A 27,841-nucleotide genomic window follows, 5' to 3' on the forward strand; every position below is an offset into this window, starting at 1 on the left:
CCTTTCTCCTTTCCTTTTTTCTTTTGGCAGCATGAAGGAAAAGCCCTGTGCAGCCCTGCCCAAAAGGGGCATTTTGGCAGGGGGGGGAGAGATAGGTGGGTAGGGGAAGTTGGAGACTTCGGGCTGGGAGGGACCAAGCACAGAATGACTTGGATTGGGGTGGGTACTCACTTAATGAGCCGTGATTCTCAGTTAACAACAGCAACCAAGACTGATGGGATTGCAGTTGCTAAGCAATGCAGTAACATGACATCTTACTTTAGAACCGCATTGCTTAGCAATGGAAATTCTGGTCCCTGTTGTGATCATAAGTCAAGGACTACCTGTATCTAAATGTATATGGCAAGGGGGAAAAAAATGAGTTAAATATAAAGTGTTACAATATGCAAAGGAGAGAGGAAGAGTGGGTTTACCAGATTTGAAATTGTATTTTGCTGCTTCTTGTTTGGTCTAGATGAAAGAATGGATGTTGCTGAGAAACAAGAGACTTTTACAGTTAGAAGGTCACGACCTGAGGTTTGAATGACATGGATATTTACGGTATGATAAAGTTAAAATTAATGTGGACTTTAAAAATCATTTTATTAGACATGCCATATTAAGAATATGGAATAGATATAAACCCAGGTTGTGCCTGAAAACATCTTTATGGATCTCAGCAAAAGAAGCATATCATAGAAGAGAATCAGCAGACAAAGACAACTGATGTGCTGGGAATTATTGGAAAACCATCAAGGGGAATTTAAAATAAATCAAGAGAGCAATTAATAGCAGAAGGCTATAGTTGCCAATGGTTTTCCCATTTACAATTATCAGAAAGATTCAAAATGGACAAAATGACTTATGGTATGGAGCAAAGTAAGACAGAATTTGAAGTACATTAGTGCACCGAGGATGAACATGTAATTGCTAAAATGTATAAACTTTTGTTGAAATTTGAAACAGAGGAAGAACAACTTAAAGAATGTATGATAAAGTGGTCTAAGAATGTTGGTTTTAATATACAGATGGATCAGTGGGAAAATATGTGGTTAAAAGAAATGCAATTTACATTGTGTTATGATCTCAAAGAGAATTTTTATAAAAAGATCTATCTTTGATATATGACACCAGAAAAGTTATCTAGAATGTATATAGCAACTTCAAATGTATGTTGAAAATGTGAACAACATGAAGGGACATTTTATCATGCTTAGTGGACATGTAAAAAGCTTAAAAAAAAATTGAATTCAAATACATACATTGATACAGAGGATTTTAAAGATTAATATTCAATTGAAGCCAGAACTTTTCATTTTAGGATTGATGGATAAACGGTTAGAAAAAAGTCATGGAAGATTATTTCAATATATGATTATTGCAGCGAGATTATTTTATGCACAGAGATGGAAAGATTCGAGAGTACCCAGTTTGGAGGAATGTTTGTGAAATCGACAGATCTTGCTGAGATGAATAAACTAACTTCTTTGATTAGAGAAAAGACATTATATTTATTGCTGACTGGAAACCTCTTATGGACTTTTTGCATAAAAATGAAAAAAATGAACTTGTGATTTATGGCTTTGATGATTAGACATGATAGTTTATAGAAAGAAGAGTATCATGATGTAACTTTAAAGAGAGAGGTTACAATATAATTGTACTTATAATGGCTGTGAAGAATATCAGAAGTCACTTCTTTGTATCTTTTTTCTTTCTTTTCTATTTTTCTTTAGCTTTTTTTCATTTCTTGCACTTTTTGCTTTCTCTTTGCTTTCTTTTTCTTTTTTTCCCCTTTATATTAGTTTAATACAAATTTTGTATTTGCTTTTAATTGTTTTAATAAAGTTATATATATGTATATGTTTGTGTGTGTGTGTGTGTATGAACTAAATGGATCATTAGGGGGAGGGTTCATTTACATTTCCTTGTTATCTCCCTTTTGGGTGGTATGAATTATTCAGAAAAGCTGGGACTGTGAAAGGAGATATATTGGATTGCTTGACAGATGTTCAAGAGGAAGGATTTGTGGTTCAGAGTATATACATCAAAAGTAAGTGCTTGGAAACAGATATTTTCTAGTGTATGCCATGTGTAAGCTATCTGGAAAGAAAAATGCCTTTTTTCTACTTTAACCGTACTCTTTTGTAATATAAATTTACAGTACAACAGATTAAAGATTTTTTTCTTGCTTGGTGATAATCTTTCTTGGCTTCAGTCTGTATTTTTTATGTGCTATCTGTAACCGAATGCCTCCAGAGCATTCCCCCCTTTTTTAAAATCCTGTTTCCTGATGATGATTCTAAGCCCTTTTGCTTCCACAAGGGCAGAACCTGGAACCATCGCCACACTCCCAAAGCCTTGGCTGCAGCCCCTCAGAGGCCTCCCAAAGTTGTTCCTGAATTTTAACTTTTAATATGTCAGTTACATGGTATTAAGCATACAGTTGGAGATGAATCAGTTTGATTATGTTTAATATCAGTTAAATTGAAACACAAATAAAATCAACTCCAATTTGGTTTGTATCTTCCCCACCCATTTCCACTTCTGGAAGTGCTGTGCTGGCAAATGGCTGAAAGGCCAGAAAGAAGTGGGCTCCTGCTTCATTCTGTAAGAGGCATGGTGGCTCTTAGTGAAATACCTCCTTCTACTGTACATGTTTTATGGAAAAGTTGCTAGAAAGGGCACAGATAAAACTTTGCTGGCCTTTGCTGACTTGGGCATTATTTACAGTATTAGAATATTCTTCTGGGGCAATGATACAGATGGTCTAGGCATGTATTTGCTTCTCTCCACATGACAGCAGAGATTGTAGCAGAGTAATTATCTAATTCAGCCCCATATTTATCTGCCCAGATCATTCGTATCTCTTGTAGACCACTCCTCTGCTTCATGATTGTTGTTTTGACTGTCTAATTTTGGCTTTTCCTTGCCTTCTTCCTTAGAGGAAAAAAGATTGGAGTATTATATCTGCAGTTTTTCTCTCTGGGAGAAATAGGAGAGAGCAAGAAAACAAAACAGATAACAGAGAAGAGCTAGGGAAGTTATACGTGACTTCATACTAAAAGGGATGTATTTTAAATTTGTTAGTAATATCAGTTCTCAAACTCTGAGAAATGACAGTTGTCTCTATTATGGTGCTATTTGCAAGAAGAGGAAATGTCTTCCTAACGCAACTAACTTCAGCTGAGATATTTTCTTCTTTTCTTAATATTGCAACTAGATTAAACCGCCCGCTCAGCCAGCTGTAATCCTAGCAGTGATTAACCCCCCCCCCCTTTACACAAGACACACAGACATACTCACACAGTGATTTACATTTTAAAAAACTGATCATGTGAGTCCAAGGCACAAGTTACATCCTCTCCAATTGGACCATGGGTTGCCCATTCTCAAGAATGACTAAGTGTCTGCTGTCAGAGGAAGGCATAGAAACAACTTATGTGCAAACCTGAGAAATCTTTCATGGAATCTGTGCTTTCCTGTCAACATGTTTTTTTTTTATACCTGGTTTTCAAAACTGGTTCCCTTTTTCATCATTGTGAACCTGACATCCCACACCAAGCATGGTAACAGAATTAAAATGCTGCTTGGATGGTCATGGTGAGTCATTGGTAATTGCTTCAAGGGAGTAATCCTGGTCACAATCTGTTAGTTTTGCTTCTGTTGTTCAGTATGTCTTGGCAATAAGAAATAGCTACTAGAACACGTGCAACGTTTGTGAGGATGCTCTCTTTGTTCTCCTTGAGAATATCTCATCATTATCATCTGTTAATTGCTGTTTCTGTTGTATATTGTGTGATTTTTACTCTATTAGGAAGGTTTTAGTGTATTTAATATGTTGTAAGCCACGAGTCTTGAAGATTCAGCAGCGTATACATTTAATAAATAATAATAAATAAATATTGGGGTTACCTTGGATATTCTTTCCTAAATTAAAGTATTAAAAGAATCATCAAGGACAGCAGTTTAATTGGATTTCCTATGATAAATGGCCAATGCAAGTTGGATCATGTCACTGAAAAAATGGATATTAGTTGAAGCCCTGAGTTTCTCACAAGCGGGAGACATAGTCCTCTTCAGTTATTCTTTTCGCCTTACAACTGGTCTTTGGAGACATGTTGCCCCATTTAAAGCCATACACATTACTGGCCAACATTACACTTTGTAATAATGAATTCCACAGGTTATTTGTGTGTTGTGTGAAGCAGGGCTTTTGTCTGTTTCACATCACTTTCATTGGATGATCCTAGTTTTGGATATTTTGAGAGAGGGAGAAAAATTCTCCCTATTACTTTCTCCATGATTTTATACAACTCAGTCATGCACCTCCTTCCCTCATCTTTTTTCTAACTTAAAAAGAGCCCAAATGTTTTAGCCTTTTCTTTTGTTTTGTTCTAGGGAAATTGTTTAAGCACCCTGATCATTTTGATTGTCTTCTTTTCACTTTTTCCAGTTCTAGTATGTCCAATGTATTGTCAAAGGCTTTCACGGCCGGCATACGATGGCTGGTGTGGGTCTTCCGGGCTGTGTGGCCGTGTTCTGGAGGTTTTGTTTCCTAACGTTTCGCCAGCACCTGTGACCGGCATCTTCAGAGTGCAGGAGCACAGACAGGAGCAGTTCTCTCTGTGCCCAGGGTGATGTGACCCTTTTTGTGGGTATTTATAGAGATCTGAGGGGGGGGGATTGGGGGTGTGGGGGGGGTTGGGTTACTGAGTGGCTGCTTGTTTTGGTGTCAGCATCTGTGTGTATCTTCCTGGGGATTAGGCAGGGTTTTTTCTTCTATTGAATTGTTAACGAGGGACTGCTGGGGGTGATTAGCAAGTTCATTGTGTGAACTGTTCACATGTCCTGGTGGTTGAGTGTCTTTCATGCAGACTACAGCAACCAGAAAAATCTGCAGTAGCTGAACATGCTCTCAAGCACACTGGACACAAAATCCTATTTGAAAACACAGAGATACTGGACAACACCAACAGCCACTATACCAGGCTATACTGGGAAGCCATTGAGATTCACAAACACCAGCACAGTTTCAATAAAAAAGAGGAGAGTCTAAAAATCAACAAAACCTGGCTACCAATCCTGAAAAAAACAGCCTGCAAAAGGTTAAGGAACTCAGCTCAACCACCAGGACATGTGAACAGTTCACACAATGAACTTGCTAATCACCCCCAGCAGCCCCTTGTTAACAATTCAATAGAAGAAAAAACCCTGCCTAATCCCCAGGAAGATACACACACATTCTGACACCAAAACAAGCAGCCACTCAGTAACCCAACCCCCCCACACATCCCCAACCCCCCTTCCCCCCCCTCAGATCTCTATAAATACCCACAAAAAGGGTCACATCACCCTGGGCACAGAGAGAACTGCTCCTGTCTGTGCTCCTGCACTCTGAAGATGCCGGTCACAGGTGCTGGCGAAACGTTAGGAAACAAAACTTCCAGAACACGGCCACACAGCCCGGAAGACCCACACCAGCCTCTAGTATATCCTTTTTCAGGTATGAAGACCAGAAGTGTACATAGTACTCCAGATGGAGTACTCAGTTTAGGGCATTACAGTGCTGGCAAATTCCTTTCCTAATGACTCCTAGCAAGGATTTTTGCTTTTTTCAAAGTTCCTACTCTTCATTCAGCTGTCTGCTATAACCCAAAATCTTGTTTCTGGTTCGTTATTGATGGCTCTGATTCCATAAATGTGAATTTGAAGTTAGTTTTCTTCCTCCTCAACTTGCATTGCTTTATTTATATATTTATTTATTTATGCAATTTTTATAGCCGCTCAACTCACTCACGGTGACTCCAGGCAGCTTACAAGAATAAAAATCCCAAATACAAAACCCACTCCACCCCCCACCCCCCTGGTGACAACAGTACATTTACACTAGCCATATGATGGGCTCCGGGTCAACCTGGTATCCCCAGGCCCACTAGCAAAATCATGTCTTCAGGCCCTTATGGAAGAGCATCAAGGTGGGAGCCAGTCTTATCTCTGTGGGGATGAAGTTCCACAGGGAGGGAGCCACCATGGAGAAGGCCCTTCTCAGTCCCACTAGATGGACTTCCTTAATAAGGGAGACCCGTAACGTGCCCTGCCTCCCCGATCTGATGGGTCAGGCAGATGAAACTGGGAAAAGGTGGTCCTTCAAATAACATGCTCCTAAGCATTTGCTTAAGTTGAATTATGCTTGCCATTTGGATGACGATTCATCTGTGTAAAACAGGCTCCTTTTGGGGCCCGAACCATGCTAAATAGTTTACTATCATCTACAAACTTGGCTAGCTCACTACTCCTGTTGGATTAGAGTGGAAATGTGAAGAACACACAATGTCAGTACTCACTAGGATTTTAATTTCTTAAAAAGGCTAGCTCACTTCTTACCCCTAAGGCAAAATCTTTTATGAACAAGTTAAAAAACTGGTCTCAATACAAATCCTTGAGAAATTCCACTCCATAATTCCCTCCACTGAGAAATTTGCCCATTTATTCTTACTCTTTGCTTTCTGCCTTATAACTACAGTAGTTAGCAATCCATAAAAGTCTAGATCCTTTGTTCTCATGGCTCCTAAATTTCTTCAAGAGCTTTAATAAGGATCTTTGTCAAAGGTTTTTTGAAAATCCAAGTTTAGAGTGTCACCACCATTCATGTGCCTGTTAACACTCTCAGTAGACTCCTGCCTTATGGGTAAGGCAGGATTTACCTTTATGAATTCCATGCTGATTTTCCTTTAGCAAGGCTTGTTCCTCTATGTTATTTTTTCTTTGATTACTGTTTCTAACTATTTTCCTGGGACAGATGTTAAGCTTACTGCCCTATACTTTCCTGTCTTTCCCCTGAGTCCCACTTTTTCTTTTATCCATTCAATCGTGTCTGATTCTCAGAGACTCCCTGGACAAGTCCCTGCAGTTAACCATTTTATTTATTGTCTGCATGTCTTCCAGTTTAAAGCTGCATTGCATTCTTCACATGTGTATGCTGTTAGATTAAAACACTGAACTTCTCTTTTAGCATTAATATCTGGGAGAGTTTTTTGCTCAACTGTCACATAATGAAATTAGTTCATCGAGGCTGTAGCTTAATAACATTTTCCCCCTCTTACAGAAGCGACAGAAATTGTGTTGAAGGCTCAGATCTTAGCTGGAGGAAGAGGCAAAGGTATTTTCAGCAGCGGTTTGAAAGGAGGTGTACATTTAACAAAAGAGTGAGTCCAGGAAATGCAACAAGATTTTTAAAATTATTGTCTCTTTGAACAATTTGGTTTTTTTAAAAAAAAAAATTATTGAAGTAGTTTATCCCTCTTTTTTTGTAGCCCTAAAGAGGTAGGACAGCTTGCTGAACAGATGATTGGATATAATCTTACAACAAAGCAAACACCAAAAGGTGGTGTTAAAGTTAAGAAGGTAAGAAAACCTCCCACGTGAATATCACAATAAATATTGTCAGGTGCAGTATGAAGCCACTGAGCAAATTACAGAGTTACTGTGCACCAGATCTATATCTAATAAATGTTCATTTGGGGAAGGTTGTTTTCCAAATTCCTGATTATAATGGTATACACTGCTTATTTACATTCCTTCACTTTTTATATTTTACTTTTTTTTTTTTTGATGCTTACAAACCTCTACTCAAAAAACACATGCTATTCAGGTTTTCTTTTGCTGATCTAGTAGAATGGAAAAGTTTGTCCTCCATAACTCATCATTAATTGCATGCTAAGATCCAAAACTCAGTAACCAAGTGACATCATGTACATCTTGTATGTGAAAGGTGAGCAGTTTGATCCATGGAGTAGTCATGTTATCTTGGACAAGCATTTGTTTCTCAAAGGGCTCAACCAAGTATTTCTGATGTGCTTGTAAGCAGGAAATGGAGACATACTCTTTTCTATTATTTCCCTGCAACTGATATTAGTTAGAGGGATGATGCTTCTTGTACAGAGGTAGTATTGAGTTAACAGACCTTGATAGAGCTGTCCTCCATGAAACACCAAAAGTTGGCTTGGCAGATAGAATATAATAGTGATCCATGACAGAGATTAAAATCAGAAATTAAATAATGCCTTACCCATAATTTAGTAAACATTTAAGATGATTGAATTCTTGACTTAAAATTGTTATTGCAGATTGCAGTTCTCCGCGCTTGTATGCAAAGTTTCATTGATTTCAGTTGAATAATTAAATATAGGACAGCTGCAGGAACATTTTAGTTGTCTAAAAACGACATTCATCCTTTTTAAACCATCCAGCCTATCTTAGTCATTGCTTTAATTGCTTTGAATATGCTGATACAAAAGTGGCTCTTTTACTTGCAACTGAAGTATGACATATCCATGGTCAAGATAAATTTGAAAAGTAAGTTTCTGGTTTAATTAGCACACAGGCATCAAGTCATTTGGGAATCAGTGATAACAATTTTGTTTCTTGGTTGAGAAAAGACAGAGGATATCAAGATATTGATATATTAAAGCTTGCCTGTAATCTATTAGTGCCACCATAAAGTGGGCAAATCCTATAGTTTGTAGGAAGGCAAAGGGCAACTGGAATTAGTGTATCTGATTTTGTTCATATTTGTTAAAAAAGATACATTCAAACACCAACAGAATGGTTTCTAAGATTTTGATCAATAATTGTGAATTGATCTCCAAAATAGAATTTACAAATCGTATGAGAGGAAGCTTCAAGCTCATTGCCTCCAGTCAGAACTTTGCAAATTCTTCAAAGTATTATCTGAGCTTCCATAAAAATTGACTGCTCTTTTTCTTTCGCTGGAATGGACAGGTTCTTACATAAAGAGAAAATCTGGGCAATCATTTTGTTTTTTTGCCAGAAGATAGGGAGGCCAATTCCCTTTCAGTTGAACCCAGTATCTTACTGTTCATGCATGGATTCATCTGTGGGGAACAATTGTTCTTCGTCTTGTTTCTTCTAATCTTCCTAGCTTCCTTTCAGCCTAGAAGACCAGAAATATACCATGTGCTAAAATACTGCATAATATGTTTCCTGGTGGCACTTGTATCCACAGCAGTCATTTTAAAATGTTATATTTAAAGTTGAGATGCCTAATGTTACACAAACTACTGTGAGGTTTATTCCTGAGGTTTATTAGGATATAAAACAAAATATAGTTCATCTCTCCACCCACCCTCCCATACAGCCACAGTTACATAGTTCTTCCCATCAGAAGCCAGATAATTATTACATCTTGTGAGAAGAAGTCGGGATTTCCAAGAGAACTCTCACAAACCAGTGAAATTACAAATCACAGGACTTCTTGAGAAAGTTGGGTGAGGAGTGGCATAACCTAGTTTATGTCCTGAGTGGAGTTGGTATCCCTATCAACAAATGAGCTTCCAAAAGTACATTTCTTTCCCTGCAGCAATACATAAAATGTTGGTGTAAGATCAATCTATCTTTAATAAACAGAGTTCCCCCCCCCCAACTCCTTCAGACATGGGCCGCTATTTTATAGGTTTACATAAAATTATCTTATGGCATCATGACATTTGGAGAGCTTGGTTATCTTCAAAGACAGTTCCTGTTTATCGCAGCTGACTTACCTGCCCGTTTTCTCCAAGCAATAAAAGAATTTAACTATATTGACGTTTGAATTAGAGACCCTGATGGATTTTTAAAAAATAGAGTTTCTTGTAGTAATAGTTCTTTGGAAGATATTAGAGAAGCTTTCAGTAATAAGGATGTGAATTCCAACTATCTGTTTAAAATTTAAATATTTTGCCTTATTCCTCTTGAAGGCTTGGGGCTGTAATAATAATTTTATAAAATAAAAAAAATATTCAAATTTGCAAAGGTTTGTCTAAATAAGTATAATTTTATGTTTGGTATCAGACTCTGTTGATAGGTATTTGTGCAGGAGGGGGATGTATTCTTGCATGCACATGCATTTAAGTGTTGATATATTTGTAGATATCTCTATGCCTCTGTGCGTTGTATGTATATTGGTTGCTTATGGTTTGTCTCCCAGGGTACTACGTGTATATGTATAGAAAGATGCAGATATAAATACTCTTGAGTGTTGGTGAGTCTGTATTGAATAAACTCATCCTAAATATTTTAGGAAGAATTTTTGTTGCTTTATGCATGTTCATCAGAGAAAAGGAGGTATGCTAAATATATTACAACAAATATTAATAGCCACTCTCTATAAAACGCAGTAACTGATTTCTTCTGGACTCTACTAAGTATATCTCTTAGAAGAGAGGAGGATCTAAGAATTTCAGTCCAATACAAGTGGAAGGTACCAAGTTGAAGAAAGCGGGGTATAGAAGCTCCCATAAAATGCTAGACAGTCTTTAATAAATAATACAGTAAAGAAGTTTTTCAAGAAAGAAATGGATATAAAAAGTCTTATATATAATCAGAATTTTAGAAAAACTAAATAAGAAAAAAAGAGGGAGGGAGGGAGAAATAAAGTCTAAATGAGACAAGCAAGTCACAGGAAATACATCAGCTTTGGGTTGAAGCACAGGAAACTTTGCTGAAAATTCCACTTGGTGTTCGTCAGGAACAGCCAACATTCAGTATTTTCACTCTGGACCAGAGGAACGCGTTCCTCTTTTTATATGAAAAGTGAATTTCATATTAAATGTCAGCATTGTTTTACCAGATAGTATAGGTTGGAGATGTGCATGAAATGGAAATTACACTTTGTTTCATATATAGAACAAATACATTGTGGCTGGGGATTTGGGCAGAGATGTTCCAGGCAGCTTGGATTTCCAGCTGAAATCTGGAACTTCCAGTTCCAAATTTTGGACAAATTCTGGATAGTCTTGTGAGGAAGGCGAGGCTGGTATGCTTCACCCCCTCTCCTAATCATACCAACATCAGCACTTTCTTTCCCTTCTTTTTGCTGCTGCTGCTGCTGCTGCTGCTTTATCTTAATTTAAATGCAATATAACCTCGTGGGCCACACCTACCTACCCCTTCTACCAATAGTCCCAGGTTTTTTTGTTCTGTTTTGTTTTGTTTTGTGACCCCTGGTGACTGCCTGGACAAGTCCCTGCAGTTTTCTTGGCAACAATTTCAGAAGTGGTTTGCCATTGCCTTCTTCCTAGGGCTGAGAGAGAGTGACTGGCCCAAAGTCACCCAGCTGTCATCGTGCCTAAGGCAAGACTAGAACTCCTGGACTCCCACTTTCTACCCTGATGCCTTAACCACTACACCAAACTGGCTCTCATTTTTTTGCCATGTTTGAATTCAGGTATGGTGTAACCCAGCGGCCCAGCACTTTTCTTTCCTTTGCTGCTGCCGCTGCCGTGCTTAAATTCAAGCAGAGCATAATTTACCTGCCCCGCCCATCACTTCCCTTCCTGCAGTCATTTTCCTTTGTTGTTTCTCTGTGTCATCTCTGGCTTTATTTTCTGTTTATCTTTTCTGTCTGTGCACAAAACATTTTGCACATCTGTCCCTAGGATAGATATATAGAATTCATAATCTTGCAATAAAGGTATCATTTAATATATATTACAGTCAGAAGGTTGAAGAAGACCATCCCATGTTATGAATATCTCACTGAGATTATTAGAGCTGGCATGCCTTTAAGATGCCATCCTACTCTGGTTGGTATAGCAGCTCCATCTTAAGAATTAAGATAAGACACAGTTTGTAATTTTGCATAACATTTGTAGCGTGTGAATTGTTATGTTTGTTCTTTGCTTAATATGCTACTGAAATTACTGACATGCAATATTCCAGATCAATTCTTTCACATACTAAATGAGATTCCAGTGACTTGATGTAGATGTAACAATTACAGTGGTGCTGCAAATATTGCATGCATTAAGTGTGAAATGGTTGGGCTATATTTGCTATAGATGTGAAGATGCTTTAGCCTAATCTATCTTGCACAAGTGACCCTCAAGCCTAGAGAAGGAGGAGGCAACCTGAAGCCATCATGGTGTACAACCCTAGAATAGTTTGTTTATTCATTTGTTTATTAAACTAATTTATATGGCCACCCAACTCACACAAGTGACCCTGGGCAGCTTATAGAGTTAAAACCCAAATACAAAAAACCAATACACCCCCCACCTCCCTGGCAGCAACGAACACATTCAAATTAATCATTTGATCGGCTCCATATCAACCTAGGGTTCCCAGGCTCACTGACAAAACCACATCTTCAGGGCCTTTTGGAAAAGTATCAAGGTGGGGGCCGGTCTTATCTCCAGGGGGATTATATTCCATAGGGAGAGAGACACCACAGAGAAGGCCTTTTTTCTTGATCCCAGTAGATGTACCTCCCTCATTGAAGTGACCCACAACATACCCTGCCTCCGCACTCTGGTGGGCTGGGTAGATGTAACTGGGGAAAGGCGGTCCTTCAGATAACCTGACCCCAAACCGTGTAGGGCTTTAAAGGTGACAACCAGCACCTTGAATTGGACCCAGAAGCAAATCAGCAACCAATACAGCTCCTACAAAAGAGATGACGCATGCACAAATCTAGGCTTGCACAAAACTCTGCAGGCCACCACATTTTTAACCAACTGAAGCTTCCAGATGCTCCTTAAGGGCAGCCCCATGTAGGGCATGTTACAATAGTCCAAACGGGAGGTGATTAGGGCATGGGTGATTGTAAGAAGGGCATGTTGGTCCAGGAATGGGCATAACTGGCACACAACTTGCAGTTGCTCAAAAGCCCTCCTGGCCATGACTGCCACCTGCTCCTCGAGCAGGAGTCACGAGTCCAGGAGAACCCCCAGATTATGCACTGGGTCCATCTGGGGCAGAGCAACCCCATCCAAGACCAAAGATGGTAATTCTCCAGAAACCCCAAATGCAAAGTCACTCCTTCTTGTCAGGGTTCAGCTCCAGCCTGCTGTTCCCCATCCAGACCGCAACAGCCTCCAGGCACCAAGAAAGGGCAGTCATGGCATCGCTTAATTCACCATGGGCAGAGATGTGCATAGAGTATCATCTGCATACTGATGATATCTCGCCCCGTGGTGATGGATGATCTCACCCGCAGCTTCCTGTAGATGTTAAACAGGAGCTGAGAAAGCACCGACCCCTGCGGACCCACAAAGCAGGGACTGAGGGTCGGACCTCTCGGCCCCAATCAACACCGACTGAGAATGGCCTTGGAAGGAAGGAAGTGAACCAGGACAACCCGGTGCCTCCCAGTCCCAACTCCTGAAGCTGGTCCAGAAGGATACTATGGCCGAAGATATCAAAAGCCACAGAGACGTCAAGTAGAGCAAGGATGGATGCTTTACTCTAGATGTCTCTTGATCCGTTTCATTCCTCCCAGTTCCTCTGTATATTGCATGGAGGTATAGTTGGAAGTTTTTGGACTCTGTTTTTCACATATGTTGTGGAGGTTGCTGCAGTTAAGGGACATTGGGCCGCTGTCTTCAACAAAGAGGATAGTCTGTGTTATGGATGATTCCCATAGGCTCAAGGAAATTGAAATGGAAAGGTATACTGTAATACAGGATAATAATATAATAAGACACCCATATTTCAATGAAGTAATTAATTTTGTGACACATCAGTGAAGGATTCAAGAATGTGGGTTGAACTCCGGCACATATTTATTATGTGTGCTAGGTTCTTTCTTCCTCATTTGGAAGACTGTATTTCTTACCCAGGCAATAAAATACAATCTCTATTGGATATTGTCAGCTAAGGCATACTAATAATATATTGTCAAATGGTATTTTTTAGGTTATGGTGGCAGAAGCATTAAACATTTCCAGAGAAACATATTTTGCAATATTAATGGATCGAGCTTGCAATGGACCTGTTCTCGTTGGTAGCCCACAAGGTGGGGTTGATATAGAAGAAGTAGCTGCTAAAACTCCAGAACTTATCTTCAAGGTACATTTTAGTTTATGGTAGTCAAGTTTAAAATTGTTCATGTTCAAGCATACTGCACTGCTGTAGTCCCTTTGAATAAATAATCCGAGATGGGGTTGATGTGACTATAGAAGACTAAATATAATATCTGTAAAGCATTAATCATGTTCCATATATTTTACATGCATTCATGTATATTTAGGAACATATTTAACCAGAAGGGGAGCTAATGCAGTTAGCAATATCCTGTGCGTATCATGACATCATCACACAAATGATGTGAATTACATACTTCCAAGTACATGATATACATTATTTGAACAACGATGTAATCATTCTCATTTGCTTCTCCTACAGATGCCCACAGATGTACTTCATTGCTAGAGCATGTACAGACATTCCCACATTCATCTCTAATATCTCCCATTAAAAGGTCTTTGCAGAGATCTTGCTATCACTTAGAGCAGGGTTTCCCAAACTGTGAGGTGTACCTCCCTTGGGGAGGTGCAGACAGAGACCAGGGGAGGTGTGAAGAACCTTTTAGTTACAATGTTACAATAAATCCACCTTTCCCAAAGTTTCATTGTATTATTTTCATTGTTCATTTGTGTCCATTTGGGTGTTTGGAGTTTTAGGGGAGGTATATAGATTAAGTTTACACCAAAGGGAGGTGTGGTGACAAAAAATTTAGGAACCCATGACTTAGAGGATAGCAGATCTATAAAAGGATAGGTTCATACATTTACTCACACTTAACCTTGACAGCAGAATGGAACATGAACATTTTCAACATGTTATTTTACTACAAGTTAAGAGAGAGAATCTGAATATAGTACAAAGTGTGACATAAGTTTGGAAGAGAAGATAACCATTGTAAATAGCTTTTGCTAATTAGTAAATTTTGTAAGTTAATAAATGCTAACTTAGTTAGTTTATTCTTTTTTTGCAGTGCTATCCTTACATGCCTGTTCAGAAGGAAGTCTAATTGCATTTAATGGGAATTATAGCCAAATAAATGGGTATGAGATTCTAGCCTTAACAACCACCCTTTAAAATATGAGAGCCAGAGAACAGAGTTTCTCATAGACTGTACCACTACAAAGGAAATGTAGACTATTTAATTTCCATTCCCATAAGGAAATCTGGTCTATCAAGGACCTTAATTTCTCTGTTCAGTAAGGTAGTCTGATGGAGGTGCATTCAAATATTGTAGACAGTCTGAAGTGATATAGACAAACAATAGCAACAGGATCTGATTCTATTGATTTATAAATTAACCCCCTATTTACTCATCAGGTAAACATTACACTTTTCAGATTGGTTACTCATTAATTTCTTTTCACTTTAAAGTCTGCTATTATTTCAAATTATAGGAGTAAGGAATGGCTACTATATGAAAGAATGCTTAATGACAGAGTAACTAAACTTAACATGGAATTGGTCTATAATTTGGTGAGCACATAACATTCTGTAAACAATAGCAACAATAATGTGTATTTGAATTGAAAAATGAAGAGGAATATTGTTGAGCATTAGCAACATTGCTTTGGTTTCTTGCCAAAATTGGTCATAAAAATTAACAGAATACGTATTCATCAATGCCATCTGTACAGTAATTAAAAGTGAAAACTGGTGTCAGATTGTCTTGTCAGCATGCCACCCTGAAGAATTACACAGTTTTTGGAGGGACTTTTTCATGGAGAGTGTGGTAATTATAACATACCCTGTAGCTGCAATCTTGGAATTTTGGCAACTTGCCAAATTTTAATTGCTAATTTGCAGAAATATATTAAGTATTTTTTAACCATTGAAGTTATACATTTGTTTTCCAGCTGAATATTTTTGTTTATGCACTTTATTGTAACAGGAAGAAATAGATATTTTTGAAGGTGTAAAGGATACTCAAGCAATACAGCTGGCAGAAAATCTAGGATTCAAGGGGCCTCTGCAGCAGCAGGTAATTTTTACAGAAATTAGATTTTATCTTGAGATGTTAGCAAACCATTTTGCTAAATTCAGCTTTAGGATCTTTCTCTTCTATATCCCTAAATGAACCGGTTGTATACAGGGCATTGATGGTCTTTGTTTCATCAAAATACTTTGTTTCACGTTTTAAGCATTTAGGAAAAATAGAATATATTATAAATAAGTGCTAGACCACGACAACAATAAATTAAATTGCAAGAATCTATTCTTGGAGCTTAACTCTTCCTCTTCTTGGTTTGGGGAATAGATTTTCCACTGTATATTGGAAATGCCTGCTGTTTTTTACAGACAGCTTCTTAAACTGTCCCTTGACATATCCAAAAGGACCTTCCCAGAACCTTGTAGTGCTTCATGACCATAAAACGGAACCAGTTTCTTTCCATGTACAGAAAGGAGTGAGGCTATGCGGAGATGGCCTGGCTAAATCCAAGAGTTCAGTTAAGAAAAGACTCCACATAATTACCTCACCACCTGGCTCATGCTGTGGCAGGAAGCTTCAGAAGGAACAACACTACCCCAACCCCAAATATCAGATGGTCATCAGAGTGAGCTGTGTGTTGTCTAAAGCAGCACTAGCATTCAACAGAATAATCAAGAGGCTTCTCCATCGAGATTACAAAAGAGTGAGAAATCAGCATGAGCCACATGACACAAGTGAGTTGTTTGAAAGGAGAAGGCCAGCAGCCATGAGAAAGCCACATTCATGACCAGGCTGACTGGGCAAGAGAGAAGTAGGAGCACTGAATACCACAATGCATGGAATACCTAATCCTTATTCTTAAATATATCTTACACATGCACAAAAGCCTATCTGTCATTTTGAGCATGCATAAATTAAGAAAAAGAGGGACAAAACCATGGATACCTTTACATATTTATAGAGGTCTGGCCTTTTTTTATCATCACAGATACTCTAAGCCAGTGTTTGTCAGTCTCAGCAACTTTAAGAAGTATGGCCTTCAGTTCCCAGAATTCTGAGAGTTGAAGTCCCCACCTCTTAAAGTTGTTGGGGTTGAGAAACACTACTCTAAACCATAGGATAATGAGACCATGGGTAATATGTACAAGTGAATATGTACCTTTTGTAATGGTGTGTAGATCATCATACCTGGGGAAATTTTATGATGAGGACAAAACCAGTCCTCCATACTGAGCCACTGATCTTTCACCAAGGGCTGATTAGAGAACATATACATATATATTGCATTCTATACGATGGTACAGAGTTCTCTGATACTGTATGACAGCACCTCACTCTGGGCTGGATGCTAAAGAAAATGTTATGTTTTTTCTAGTTAAGGAAATTCATTCTGAAAAGTTATAGACAGTAGGAAGAAACTGCTTGATCCTAATGGCTGTTGAATGTACTGTTAATCTTGTTGCTACTCTGTGCAATCAAATTGAAGTGTGTCTAAATCAGCATCCGGTTCCCATAATGGCCAAGCAGATACCAGTGGAAATTCTCCCACTGGACCTGAATGCAATTCTAGTTGCATTCCTAGCAATTTGTATTAAGAGACACATTGCCTCTTTTACTTGAATTAATATAAGCCCATTTTACTAGTAGCCATTTACATCTTAATACCTTACATTCCATGAAAGTTTTAATACCCCTTTAAAGCTATTCATATTGGTAACATCACTATACTTTGTAGTAGGACTTCTGTAGTTAATTTTTATCCATCCTGAATTTCTGTCTATTCGTGTTCATCTAGTGATGCACATGGAAACATGAATAGAAAACATAAGCAAATTTTGATTTTCAGTATACAGTTTGCTGCTTTAAAATGTATTCTCAGGATTTGAAACTAATGCAAGTCACCATGTCTTTCTGAGTTCATTTTGCAACAAGCTTGGTCTTTTTTTACTGTTCTGGAAAGAGAAAGATGATAAATTGTTTTTCTACAGAATTTCCCATATCATCAAAATGCCACTTTTGTAAAACCTTTGAATTTTTAATATACCACTTTTAATTAATTTCCCTCCCAACTGTGCAATTAACAAATGCATAAACATTAAGATGATTAACACCCATTTGAAGTTTTAGCAGTATCATTAATGAGAGAGAATTATTATTAAATCTTTTTAGCTTTTCATGTCATTATTAGCACAATGCATGAACTGCTTAGCAAAACAACAGCTAATACATTTCTTCCCATGTGCTATAACCTTTGCAGTGTGATTTACAGAAGCATAGAAACTTAATGGCTACATCAGTGTAACCAAAGGTCTATTTAATTTGGTCTTACAATAATCATTTATATTCCCCAATAGGTAGATACTAGAAGAATTGTGGTACTACAGTTAAAATCTAATGTCTAACAAGCTGTGGATAAATTTTGATCATGCTTGATAGCCTTTTAGTTGTCTCTTTGGTGAGGATGGCTATTTAACAATCTTCTAAAATAATGCATGATTATTGAATTTCTTTTCAAGCATCAACGTGGAAAAATTTACTTTAAGTTTACTTTATGGTAACTATATCAGATTCAACTGCATAGCACTAGGCTTTATGTTACTTGTTAAGTGGAAGTGCTAATTCAGATTAAAATTAAATGCATTTGGAAAAAGAGTTGACAGCTGCACTACCCACATTCGTAAATGCATAAAATTGCTCATATTAGTGGGAATAATAAATCCCACCGGAATGACTTAAATTGTGGAATAAAAAAAATAATAATGTCTTGATCTCAGCAACTATTCCTGGCATTGCCTGCTGCTGACCTTGCCTCTTAGTCCTCCTTTTTTAAAAGCTCAGTGCTCCAAACAGCTACCATTTTCATCACCCAAGTCCCCAAGCATTGTTGGCATTTTAATTTCCAACAATGGCATAATGTAGCATTGCTTTGGACTGTCACAGAAGATCAAAATGGCAAACCTCAGATGTCCATTAACGTGTCTGCTGCTGGCATACCACTCCTTTCACATAAGCTGTCTGGATTCACCACCAGCTGAGAAGGTCTCTGGTTAAAGATTCCACTCAAAATAGCCTTGCACTAAACATGAATTGCATGTTAGAGAGGCATGTTTGTCTTACATGTTTTGTTTTTGTTTTGTTTTGCTTGTTTAAGATGGCACAGTCTTAAAGCAGAGGTCTTCAATTTCCTTTGGGCCAAGACCTGTATTATTATTATTATTAGTAGTAGTAGTAGTAGTAGTAGTAGTAGTAGTATGTTGGGGGCTTGTGCTCCCCCCCCCCCATAAAAAGGAGGACAAATCTAAATCTTAAAACTAATCTCCATTTTTGGAGCAACTTTTGGAGGAAGTCTAGAGGCTCCACTCAAAGTTTAGAATGGAAGAGTGCTGATACTGTCCCTCCTGTGACATAAACAAACCTATATTGCAAAAAGAACTATGCATTCCTAGCATTCAGTGTGATTTTGCATCACTCAGGCATCTTGTGAAATTGGTAAGGGGTATCCCTTATTACGAAACCTGAGAACCTATTGGTTAATGTTTGTGACATCACTGATGACTAGTAGACCATTGTGTTTAGCATCATTGTTTTGGGTGGAGTCAACTCAAATTCTTCCTATCCGGGTTATCACTTTCCATCAGATTAATATTACATCACAAATTGCTTTAAAAGTAAAATGGGAAAAGGAAGAATCATCAATAAACTATTGGGAGGCAGGAGAAGAAATAAAGGAAGAACCTCCTGCCAGATCACTGCAACAAGGAAGCAATCAACTACTTTTTAAACAAGGAAAATCAATTCTTAGGAAGTGTACTAGACCTTCTTCTTCACATGAAGTACACTAAACTTCCAAACTTTGTTGATGGAATGTTGGAGTGATTTATGGTGGAGTGGTGTGGGAGCACAATTTGGATGTTGGGGGATGATTGGCCACCTCTGCTTTATGTATTAAGTATTTGTTACTTTCATTGTTAGCTTATTTGTTGTACATTTTAAAATATGTCACCTACTTGATGAGGGATTTTCCCTGAAAAGAAAGATAATACAGATGGAAAGTTATTCAGAGAAGTTTAATCCCAGTCACACATCAATAAAACTAAGCACAATGAATACAAGCCAAGTTGTGAGAGCAAATAACCCAATTTTTCAACTGTTGCTTCTGCAGCAGAAGTCACATTTTGATGTAGGAAGGGCGGGTTTAAGTATTTTCTAAACAAATTCAGCAACTAATCTACATTTGTCAGCTGCATATTGCTTCACAGTTTCTGAATTTAGTCTCATTAAGGTAATCACTTTAACTTCCATATCAGCATAATGTATTCATTATGAACTCTCAAACTTGGTTCATTGTGCTTAAATTAAGTTTGTTTGAATTAATGATGCTGTTATTTCTTCCTGCAAGGCCCTATTTAGTGCACTGTGAAGAGTGAGTCTTTATGCAATATTTGACAATGTTTTGAACTAGCAATCAATTTTTTACTTGAGGGAGGAAGAGGCTAAGGCATCAGCCATCAATTTGAAGACAATATAAAGCACTTCCATTTAATAAAAGAATGTTAACATTTTAACCTCTCTTACCAATGCAGAAAATACAAATAGGTTTATTGCTATAAGTTAGAATTATTCTCTTTTTTCTTTACCCCCTTTCTCTGATTTTCTGTTTATGTAATTATGCACTACATTTTCAACTTCAGGCAGCAGATCAAATAAAGAAGCTATACAATCTTTTCTTGCAAATTGATGCCACTCAAGTTGAGGTGAATCCCTTTGGTGAAACTCCAGAAGGACAAGGTATGAAATTTAAAAAAGAAAGGAGGGGGGATTGCATATTGATCTAGCAAAGTAACAGTTTTTAGATTAACTTTCTTGAGTGTGGGGTTTCAGTACTTCAAGCCAGTGCTGATGAACATTAAAAAGACATTTTAAAAACTTCACATTCTCAGTATCAGAATGGTGCCTTAGAGAATGCAAATGCTTGTGAATACACTTGTCCCATGCAAAATCTGCCTTCCTTTTTATGGTTTAGTGTAAATATGGTTTATCATTATATGCATCTTGACATTCATTCCAACAGGATTGTATTGGGAACTGCAGTTTGAAAATCACAGTAGATCTTCTCCAGGCTGTCATGGAGGGAGTTTATTTATTCTATTGAGTTAACAGGCATTTAATCTTTCCACGGAGGATCCTTTTCTTCTTTAGTGGTTATTTATTTATGGAAGACATTTATAAACTATCCTAACTGAAAGTAGAACAACTTTCATAGCTGCCTTCATGTTTCAGTTAATCAAGTTTCCCCTTTCCTGTTCTCTTTGGATCATCTTTACAGAGTTGTTTACAAGAAGCTCTGCTCTCTGTGCACATCATGCAGCTTAGTGAGGCTCCCAGTGAACTACTTCAGTTTTTCTCCTTTGACATCATCACACAACCCTTTGATAGGGACCAAGCACCTCTGCTATATCTATGTTTATCTATTTTCCTGGTGATCAGTCTCCGTGTGAACATAGACAGGGATTTCATTCTTACACATCTTGTGGCCTCAGTTCTTTCTCACATATCTTGATGGCCTCAGCATCTATGGTCCATTCCATTGTTCATTCTCTCCCATTGAGAGTACTTCTGTCTCCCAAGTCATCCTTATTACTTTCCATCCATCTGGGACAAATCTTGACAAACCCTGATTCTTTCCATCTTACACCTTGGAGAATTCAGTTCCACAACTGGTCGGGAATAAGGTAGAGGGGATTGTACTGCAGATAAATAGAAGTCCTTTCAAGTATTTGAAAAAAACAATTTGATACTTGGCAGTATCACGTCAATCCACCTATTTGGGGCACTCAATCAATCAATTAAAAAAAAACACCACCCATTTTGGGCCTTTGTTTTGCAATTAAAACAACCATCTTCTTTTTTTTCTTCACTGGGATACTTCTCTTTTCTCCTAACATCTATCCACTGGAATCTCCACCAGTTTCTACCTCAAGCCTCTTTCTTGTTCTTTCTATGCTAATATTGAATCCCTGTGAACCTCTGGCTACTTCTTCTATTCACTTCCTCTGATGGGAAGAGGCAATCAAAGATCTCACTGGGTTAGAGCTATATGCCTTTAGAGAAGTGTTTCTCAACCTTGGCAGCTTGAAGATGTGTGGACTTCAACTCCCAGAATTCCCTAGCCAGCATGGGTAGCTGGGGTATTCTGGGAGTTGAAGTCTACACGTCTTCAAGTTGCCAAGGTTGAGAAACACTGCTTTAGAGAAATCCTCCTTTTCTTACATTTCATACGAAGAAAATAATTCTTTGCATGGATACCGCCCTCTTTCCAAAATTAGTTTTTGCTAATTAATTAAGTTAAATTAGTTTAATTAAGACATTAAACTGCCTCTATTTTTTCCCAGCCCCTCAAATGTCTGTCATGTACATGCCTTCTACTTAGACTGTTTTGTATTGTTCCACTGAAACTATCATTTATTTCTGCCTTCCAAGGCCCATTTATAGGGTATGGCTCATAGACAGAGACAACCATGAAGTTTTGTTGCAAGCTGGCTAAGCAACAATGTTGATTTGTACTATTCTAAAACAGCAGTGACAGTATTGGCAGCTTTCTTCTGAGGGATTCCATTACTGGAGCTTCGCCAGACAGCCACATGTGTTCATCCCTCTGCCTTCATCCAGCATTCAGAGAGATGCAACATTTGGAGGGGCATCGTAAGGCCTTGGCTATCTTATGATAACTGGACCCTTCTCCAGGTTATAAGTTTGCTACTTACACATATATGTCAATCTGAGAGACCATGATGAAGAATGTGTTACTGCAGTTGTTTGAATAGTCATCTGCAAATTGTCCTATCTTCTTGGTGTCAGGTGACTTTATTCCTTCTGATGCACTACATTGATCTTAGGAATTAAAGAGGATCAATGGAAGCTGTGCTTAATTGCATGCAGGGCAGGGCTTCTGACAAAGAATTCTGTAGCTTTAGTTGATTCTGAATGGAGTTCTGTGCAAGTGCATAACCCATATGTATGAATTCATAGATGATTATATGAAGAACTGCAGGTACAGGTAAGTAATTGGTTTGTATTACAGGTAGTCCTTGACTTACGACCATTCGTTTAACAACTGTTCAAAGTTGTGCTGGTGCTGAAAAAAGTGACTTACAACCAGTCCTCACACTTAGGATTGTTGCAGCGCCCCCATGGCCATGTGATCAAAATTCAGGCACTTGGCAACCATCATGTATTTACAACAGTTACAGCATCCTGGGGTCATGTTATCGCCATTTGCAACCTTCCCCGGGGGTTTCCAATAAGCAAAGTCAATGGGGGAAGCCGGATTCACTTAACAACTGCATGATTTGCTTAACAACCATGGCGAAAAGGTTGTAAAATCAGGCACAGCTCACTTAACGACTGCATCAGTTCTGGTCCCAATTATGGTTGTAAGTCGAGAACTACCTGTAATACTGTTGTAGCAAAGCAGCCAGCTCCCAAGAAACATGGGTGAGAAGGAGCTTCAGATTGTATTTTTTGTGAGATTGTAATTGATATCACTGTATGTGTGTAAACTCTAGAATTTGGCTTGTTAATAGGTAACTGTAGTTATCCTTTTTCCCAGCCAAATTAATAAAAACGAAATAAGAAAAGTTTAATTTGGTGACTGTAACAAGCGACAGTATTTAATTAGAGGGATAGATAGGTGGAATAAATAAATCTGAAATACGGGGAAAATGTTCCTAAATAAATCCTTAATGGCCCAATTGATTTCACTTTTTTTTTCTGTATCCTCTCAAAATGTTACAACTGATTGTGATCAGTTGTAGCTTGCACAATTGTGGAGAGAATAGCATAATTTTGCCCAGTTTTTTTTAATTATTATTTTATGGATACATTCAATAAACAATTTCCCATTTTAGTAAAGTAAGTAGAATACTTTGGATTTTTGAATTATATTCTGTCTTATTTGACAACAATGTTAAAAGGTACAGATATTCACTTATGTAACCAAGATGTTCTTTCTATTTTAAGGAACTGTTCTTTTAGACAGCAGAATGAATTAAAGTGATTTTTAAAAGACAACAAATGGCATAAAATTATTTCAGAATAATTTAGTGCAACAGAAGACAATAAGTTAAATAATTTAGTGTATTAGAAGACAATAAGTCAAAAAGCTGAATTATGGCCATGATGAAGTGTGTTTGCTTTATGACTATAATGTAAAATAGTCAAATTAAACTGAATTATGGGACAAATGATTAATGATAAAAATTTATAAAAGTTGTTAGCACTCCCACCCTCCCTTTTTTCCATTCTGAAAGTTCCCTGTGGCATTTTGGATACACATAGAACAAATAATTATATAGGTTAGAATAATAGTGGAGGATGTATTATTTGTGGATGATTAATGCTGTGTCTTGCAGCTGGATTCTGTTGATAGTCTTAATATAAATTTAGGATTGATTCCTTTCCTTAATTTGGGGAGGAGGAAGACCTTGTGAATTTTAATGCCTCATTAGCCCACAGTTGAAAGCTGATGGGAATTGTAGTTCAACAACATTTTCAGGGCCACATCCCTCAAAGATAATTAAATGTTTGCCTAGTATTTGGCACTTTTTCTCTTCCATACTGCCAAGAGTCACATGATTACAGTGATAAAAAAATAATCCAGTAAATAAATAAATTTTACAGTCCAGAGATAGCCTTTTGATAAGGCTAGAAACTGAAACATGAATGTTTATGTATAGTCTATATCAGTGTTTCTCAACTTTAGCAACTTTAAGATGTGTGGACTTCAACTCCCAGAATTCCCCAGCCAGCCATGCTGGCTGGGGAATTCTGGGAGTTGAAGTCCACACATCTTAAAGTTGCCAAGATTGAGAAACACTAGTCTATATTGTTTTCCTCCGTGTGATACCGTGTGGTATCAAGCCATCATCCCTTAGGATCTTAAAAAAATGATAAAGCTATAGCTAGTATATACCTGATTTTCTTCTTCATTCAGAGGTAATGGCGGTTCTAGTCCGAATTGGGTCCCTGGTGCTGAGGGTAGAGAGCAGCTCATATTTGCAGTTTTGATTGATACTAAATGAACCATTAAAGCGAATGCATTCAGTTTTAGCTATACATATTACAGGAGCAGGCTTCAACAGCAACATTCACAGCAGTGGTGTCAAAACGATGACTTGTGTGATGATGTCACACGTGTTGGACTTTGTTTTCCTGCCGATGTCCAGGGACCCCAGAGGTTTAGCTATCTGCCATGCTATTTTTGAATACATACAAAGTTAATATTAAATAAGGAAGGGTGAAGAAGGAATCAACCATAATAGTTTGACGCCAAACTTTTCCCCCAATGTAACATGCATATGTGGTTCCTGTCTTCAGTGTCTCCCTCTGAACCCCTCCAATTTCTTTATATTCTTCTAGTGCACTGCTCAGACTGGTTCAGCCCTCTTGATAAGATCTGGCTACTGTAGAGTAATAGCCTTCTATTGTAGAGATTTCTTTAGGAAGTGTGGCTTTCTTAATTCTGTTTAAAATTACATTCCCTGTGCAGGCATTTCAGACTGAATCAAAGCAGTTGAGGATTCATACTGGGGGTAGGAAATCTTTTTGGGCCAGTGGGCAACTTTGGAATTTTGAGGGCATGTTGTGGGTACTCTAATGAAATTATTGTCATGGAGCGGGGGGGATGTAGCTGTTTTGAGAGAGACAAATATTTTTTGAGAATCTAGCTGTTGTAGGAGAGAGACGTCTGCAGTTACGAAGACCCACCTTACCGAGAAGGGAGAACTGTGACATTGCTTCTGACCATCTCCTCTATTCTTTCAGAATGCTATCACTCCAGCTGATCTTTATTTTTATTTTTTTGATTAGGTAGGCCCTTCCAAACAAAGCTATGGATTCCAGCAATTTAACATCTTTATTTATATTTTATTTATATTTATTTTTATAATATTATATATTTTATAATTATCAAATTATTAATTTAATTTAAATTAATTAATGTAATTAACTATAATAATGATAATAAATAATAAATAATTGTATAAATATAAACAATAAATATACACAACAATAATGTAAATTAATTATTAAGTATTAAATAATTATTAAATTAAAAATAATAATTGAAATAATTGTATAATAAATAATATTTATATTTAACATTTTTATTTAGAAATAAATTAAATAAATAATGATATATTATACTTCGTTTCTTTTTCCTGTTTTTTTCACTTTTTTTGAAAGCACTTGCTGTGCTGTGTGCTTTTTTTCCTTTTTCCTTTGACAATGTGTATATTTCTTTCATGATTATCTTTGTGTTTTGTTCCTTTTTTTCTTTTTCTGTCATTATTTTAAAAGCAATAAGAAATAAAAAAGATTTATTTGCTGGTCTGGACATCAGGGGGCACCATTTGTGCAGTGTCACCTAATACCTACTGAATAAGCCAGTAGTAAGCTACCACTCCCCTTCATGGATCACTGCCTTGTCGTGGCGAAGGGGCTTGCGTAACTCAGTGAAGCCATGAGCTATACCGTGCAGGGCCACCCAAGACGGACAGGTCATGACAGTGAGTTCTGACAAAATGTGGTCCACTGGAGAAGGAAATGGCAACCCACTCCAGTATCCTTGCCAAGAAAACCCCATGGACAATGTTAAAAGGCTAAAAGATATGACGCCGGAAGATGAGCCCCTCAGGTCGGAAGGTGTCCAATATGCTACTGGGGAAGAGCGGAGGGCAATTCCAAGTAGCTCCAGAAAGAGTGAAGCGGCTGGGCCAAAGCCGAAAGGACGTTCAGCTGTGGATGTATCTGGAAGCGAAAAGAAGGTCCGATGCTGTAAAGAACAATATTGTATAGGTACCTGGAATGTAAGATCTATGAACCAAGGCAAGCTGGATGTGGTCAAACATGAGATGACAAGATTGAACATCGACATCTTGGGAATCAGCGAACTGAAATGGACGGGAATGGGTGAATTTAATTCGGGTGACCATTATATCTACTACTGTGGGCAAGAAACCCTTAGAAGAAATGGAGTTGCACTCATAGTCAGTAAGAGAGTGGGAAAGGCAGTAATGGGGTACAACCTCAAAAACGACAGAATGATCTCAGTGCGTATCCAAGGCAAACCATTCAATATCACAGTCATCCAAGTCTATGCCCCAACCACTGATGCTGAAGAAGCTGAAGTTGACCGCTTCTATGAAGACCTACAACACCTTCTAGAACTAGCACCAAAAAGATGTCCTTTTCATCATAGGGGATTGGAATGCTAAAGTAGGAAGTCAAGGAGTAATCGGAATAACAGGCAAGTTTGGCCTTGGAGTACAAAATGAAGCAGGGCAAAGGCTAATAGAGTTCTGTCAAGAGAACAAGCTAGTCATAGCAAACACTCTTTTCCAACAACACAAGAGACGACTCTACACATGGACATCACCAGATGGTCAATACCGAAACCAGATTGATTATATACTTTGCAGCCAAAGATGGAGAAGCTCTATACAGACAGCAAAAACAAGACCAGGAGCTGACTGTGGCTCAGATCATGAGCTTCTTACTGCAAAATTTAGGCTTAAATTGAAGAATGTAGGGAAAACCACTAGACCACTCAGGTATGACTTAGATCATATTCCTTGTGAGTACACAGTGAAGGTGATGAATAGATTTAGAGGATTAGATTTGGTAGACAGAGTGCCTGAAGAACTATGGACAGAGGTCCGTAACATTGTACAGGAGGCAGCAACTAAAACTTTCCCAAAGAAAAAGAAATGCAAGAAAGCAAAATGGCTGTCTAATGAGGCTTTACAAATAGCTGTGGAAAGAAGGAATGCGAAAAGCAAGGATGAAAGGGAAAGATATAAGCAACTGAATGCAGATTTCCAGAGAATAGCAAGAGATAAGAAGGCCTTCTTAAATGAACAATGCAAAGAAATAGAGGAAAACAATAGAATGGGGAAGACTAGAGATCTCTACAAGAAAATTGGAGATATGAAAGGAACGTTTAGTGCAAAGATGGGCATGATAAAGGACAAAAAAGGCAGGGACCTAACAGAAGCAGAAGAGATTAAGAAGAGGTGGCAAGAATACACAGAAGAACTATACAAGAAAGATCTTAATGTCCCTGATGTCCAC

At 37.9% G+C, this 27,841-nt stretch overlaps 1 protein-coding gene across 1 annotated transcript in view; it reads left to right on the forward strand.

Annotated features, from left to right (window-relative positions):
* The window catches only part of SUCLG2 (succinate-CoA ligase GDP-forming subunit beta), a 224,439-nt gene that overhangs the window by 111,146 nt on the left and 85,452 nt on the right, over positions 1-27,841 (forward strand). The window contains exons 3-7 of the mRNA XM_088134364.1: positions 7,088-7,187; positions 7,296-7,386; positions 13,675-13,827; positions 15,674-15,763; positions 20,404-20,500. Of these exons, the coding sequence (XP_087990490.1) occupies positions 7,088-7,187; positions 7,296-7,386; positions 13,675-13,827; positions 15,674-15,763; positions 20,404-20,500 (531 nt within the window). The remainder of the gene's footprint in view (positions 1-7,087; positions 7,188-7,295; positions 7,387-13,674; positions 13,828-15,673; positions 15,764-20,403; positions 20,501-27,841) is intronic.

This window comes from Python bivittatus, unplaced genomic scaffold, assembly GCF_059951505.1.
Source record: "Python bivittatus isolate LINGU-HERP-01145 unplaced genomic scaffold, Pbiv_v1 ctg000080_np1212, whole genome shotgun sequence".
Lineage (NCBI taxonomy): Eukaryota > Metazoa > Chordata > Lepidosauria > Squamata > Pythonidae > Python > Python bivittatus.